The 3,566-nt window shown below is 32.9% G+C and overlaps 1 protein-coding gene across 1 annotated transcript; it reads left to right on the top strand.

Moving 5' to 3' along the window:
* The first annotated feature begins 278 nt into the window (after positions 1 to 278).
* Positions 279 to 1,561, top strand: LOC128182252 (uncharacterized). Its single transcript, XM_052850842.1, has 2 exons — positions 279 to 1,364; positions 1,535 to 1,561. Exons 1-2 carry the CDS (start codon positions 291 to 293, stop codon positions 1,559 to 1,561), a joined length of 1,101 nt encoding a protein of 366 aa, XP_052706802.1. The 5' UTR covers positions 279 to 290.
* The last annotated feature ends 2,005 nt before the right edge of the window (positions 1,562 to 3,566 follow it).

Consider the following 3,566-nt stretch of genomic DNA (forward strand, 5'->3'; position numbering starts at 1 on the left):
GTATTACATTTTTTTTTACCAATGAATGAATAAACGGTGCATTTATAAACTTTTGTTACAAGGCTTGATAATGAATAGAAAATTATGATTAATGAAGAAAAACGTAATACATTCTAGTGATCTTGATAGGAACCATATTTGATTCATGTGATACATTGTACATTTGAAAGAATTTGCTGATGAATTAAGAATTTGAAAGACCTGTGTATCGATCAGGGAAACCTTTAAATTGTGTCCCTTTGAAAAAAGGAAGTTTTTATGCAGGAAATATTTATTACTTATTTTCAGATATGGCAAATATAGAACAGAGTGAAGACATTTCCCATTTCTTTTTCATTAACTCTACGGTAGGACCGACATGTGTTCTGTTTATGTGCATTGTTGTAATGATTGTGTTCACCACTACGGAACCATTAGCAATACCCCGCCCCGTGGTATGGGGAACGGAAGCCATCATAACTCTCCTAAGCATGATCTTTACCTTCGTCATCTGGTTTTTAGTCAAACGCAACACACGAAAGTTTTTGATTGCAAAACAACAACAGGACGTCACATTAAACATTAAACTCGTTTTCCTATGGGCGTTTGGGTTTGCAAGTATCCCCAATTTCGCTCTAAATATGGGTGCAAATATTGACTGCTTCCTCAAAGATGGAAGTCAACCGTATATGATTGCATACGACTTAAATATCGTTACACATTTAATAGAGATATGTTTCTGTATTGGACAACTAGGATTCTTAAGCTTGTATGGACAATTTTATTTCAGACCCTCGTCTTTAATTAATTACGGTATCTCTCTCATGATCATTGCTCATCTCCTTCGATGGTTTAGGATTTTTTTTTACTCTGTTATGTATGCCAGGATTTGGAAACCATCGAATGTAACTCGACTGGACGATTGCTTTCGTTCATCTAACATTAACACCATTCGTTATGATTTGAAATCATACATTAATCCATTGATTATCGAATATAGCTTGCTTTCTGTTGCCATTGCTGTCAGAATGCTTGTAAATATTTTCCGTAACAATTCTGTTCAAGCATCTATACCTATCGACCCTCATGAAACGGAAAACCAAACAACACCAAACGAGTTATCAAACTCATCTGAACATCTGACAAGGTGCATCTCTAAAATCATTTTCATATCGGTTGGAACAGTTCTTTCACTGCCCTATTTGATGACATTAACTTTCGCCTTTTTAAAAACAGCAAACTTGTCAAAGGTATTTTGTATAATCAGTACCATATTTGAAATAGAATTTTTTAAAATAGCTGTTACTGTGATACAGACCGGGTTTATTCTTCAGGTGAAAAATATTTCTTATAAACCCCGACAGGTGCGAGTTAAATATGTCAGAGTCAGTCGAATTTTTCCTTGCATTTTTGTCATGAATATTTCGAGATGGGTGTTTGACAGCATTGTCATTGGAAAGACCATTGATAATGTATCAATTCAACGAGAGTTCTATGGAGAAATCTACTGGAAAACTATTTCATCTGCTATATTTCCCGTTAATGTCTTTTACAGACTTTTGACAGCAATAGAAATGTATGAACTTTACCAACACACAAATACTGATCCATAATACAATTATGTTATGTATGATATCAATTTGCCTGGTTTTAATTTTTTTGTCATATTCTTTTAATATTTGTATTTGTTCATTTGCTTAACTTGGTTTTGCTTGTTGGTGAATAACATAATTTTTTTTGCAAGTGGTGTTCTTGACACTTAAAGATAAAGAAATAACAAAAGTGAAAAAGTGGTTTGCAAAACATTTTGTTAACACAAGCTTAAGATTTTATTCATATTTATGATACATTTTGTTAACATTTTTAGAAGAAATAATTGGTTCATAAAACTGAAATTGAACCGAGTTATATGGAGTAAGTCGGCATGGTTATGTTGTATAATTTCAAAAAATGTAAAATCAAATCTTATTAAGGTATACATCAGAATGAATGATGACAATACTAACACATTTATAGCCTTAAACTAAGTATTTTGACCTTACTCTGCAGGCAAAAAGCTTATATGAGGTCAATGATCAAAATTTTGAGATATGGTGTCTTTTATCGTTTTTAAGCATTTTCAATATTTTTTAGTGTGTGTCATTCTATTATCTAAATGAAAAGGAAATAAAACCAACAGAAAATATGCAAAATTATGTTGACTAACAAATCACATCTTAACTTTGAATAATACAGTACTACCAAATAAATTTTAGTGATAAACAAAATCTGAAAATTTTTGTCCGAAATGTCCTTAGTGGTGAACACAATCATTACAACAATGCACATAAACAGAACACATGTCGGTCCTACCGTAAAAGCCCAACTTTGTTTAAGCCTAATTCTAAAATATAATAAAAATATCGAATGCTAAGTCAGCAATAATTCATTTCATAAATACTTTTAGTGTTTAGAACAAATTTTACTCATGAAATTTAAATTCATAACAATCCAGATTTGAGAACTCAAACCCTATGTACTTTCAGCATCCTTAACAGTGAATAATGTGTTAATTGTCTCTCAATAAAAATGTGTAAAATATCCTGGAACTTTAAGGGAGGGGGTGGGGATGGCGGGTAGGAATTTTTAAGTTCGTATTTAGGAGTATATTTTACTATCCAGGACTTGCTTTGTCAGATTTTTATATGCATGTTGTTTGCTGCAAGTTTGCATATAGGACTATGGTTTACTATGTTGAATCATAACATGTACCGACGGCTATATAAAACTGTACACTAATGAGCTATCGCGCGGTATTCAATTTGTCTGCATCGCATTGGTGTGTCATAGGACCGACGACATCCAAAAATAAACAGGGTGTGGGGATGGCCGGTAGGAATTTTTAAGTTCGAGATTTTAAGTTCGAGCAATCGCGCGGTATTCAATTTGTCTGCACCGCATTGGTGTGTCATAGGACCGACGACATCCAAAAATAAGCATTCAATGCTTAAATATAAAGTTACAAATCCGATGAATAACCGTACGATATACTATGCTATTATTGCTTATCTGCTGCCTACGAAGGATTTGTAAGAACAGCAAGAATGTAAATCTTGAATTTACTGGGTGGGTGTAAAACTGCTCAGCGCTTCAATCCTTATCAAAATGAAATGAAGCAATACTGCTTTTTAGAGTACAGTTTGGGTGGAGGGGAAAGTAAATAGCCACAATACTTTGCATCAAATAGGAACTGCAAATTACTTTTTTCTTTATTAGACAAATATCAGGTATACAAATGCTTGATCAATCTTGCAGTTAGTCATCAATATCCCCTAGTCAAAAGGACAACTTTTACCGTACTGTCACTCATGATCATGGTTGCCCATGTAAAAGTCTGTTTTTTGGATGTAATTCTTTAATGTTGGTATGTTTAGCATATGTTTTCAATATCTTTATTTTAATATGTTTAATATATCTATTTTTCATTTCTTTCCATGGCACCTGATCCTACCTCTATTTCTTTAAAAGGTTAGTGTTTGCTCTGCCCTGTTTTGTATTTTTCCTTTGGACTTTTGATTTTTAAACACTGTTATTTATTACTACATTTC

Source organism: Crassostrea angulata, chromosome 4 (genome assembly GCF_025612915.1).
Source record: "Crassostrea angulata isolate pt1a10 chromosome 4, ASM2561291v2, whole genome shotgun sequence".
NCBI classification, from domain to species: domain Eukaryota; kingdom Metazoa; phylum Mollusca; class Bivalvia; order Ostreida; family Ostreidae; genus Magallana; species Magallana angulata.

Excerpts from the sequence above, each read along its gene's own strand:
- LOC128182252 (XM_052850842.1), top strand. The coding sequence starts at position 291 with ATGGCAAATATAGAACAGAGTGAAGACATTTCCCATTTCTTTTTCATT. Across the intron at positions 1,365-1,534 it reads TGCGAGTTAAATATGTCAGA|ACTTTTGACAGCAATAGAAA; the intron begins GTCAGTCGAATT and ends TGTCTTTTACAG.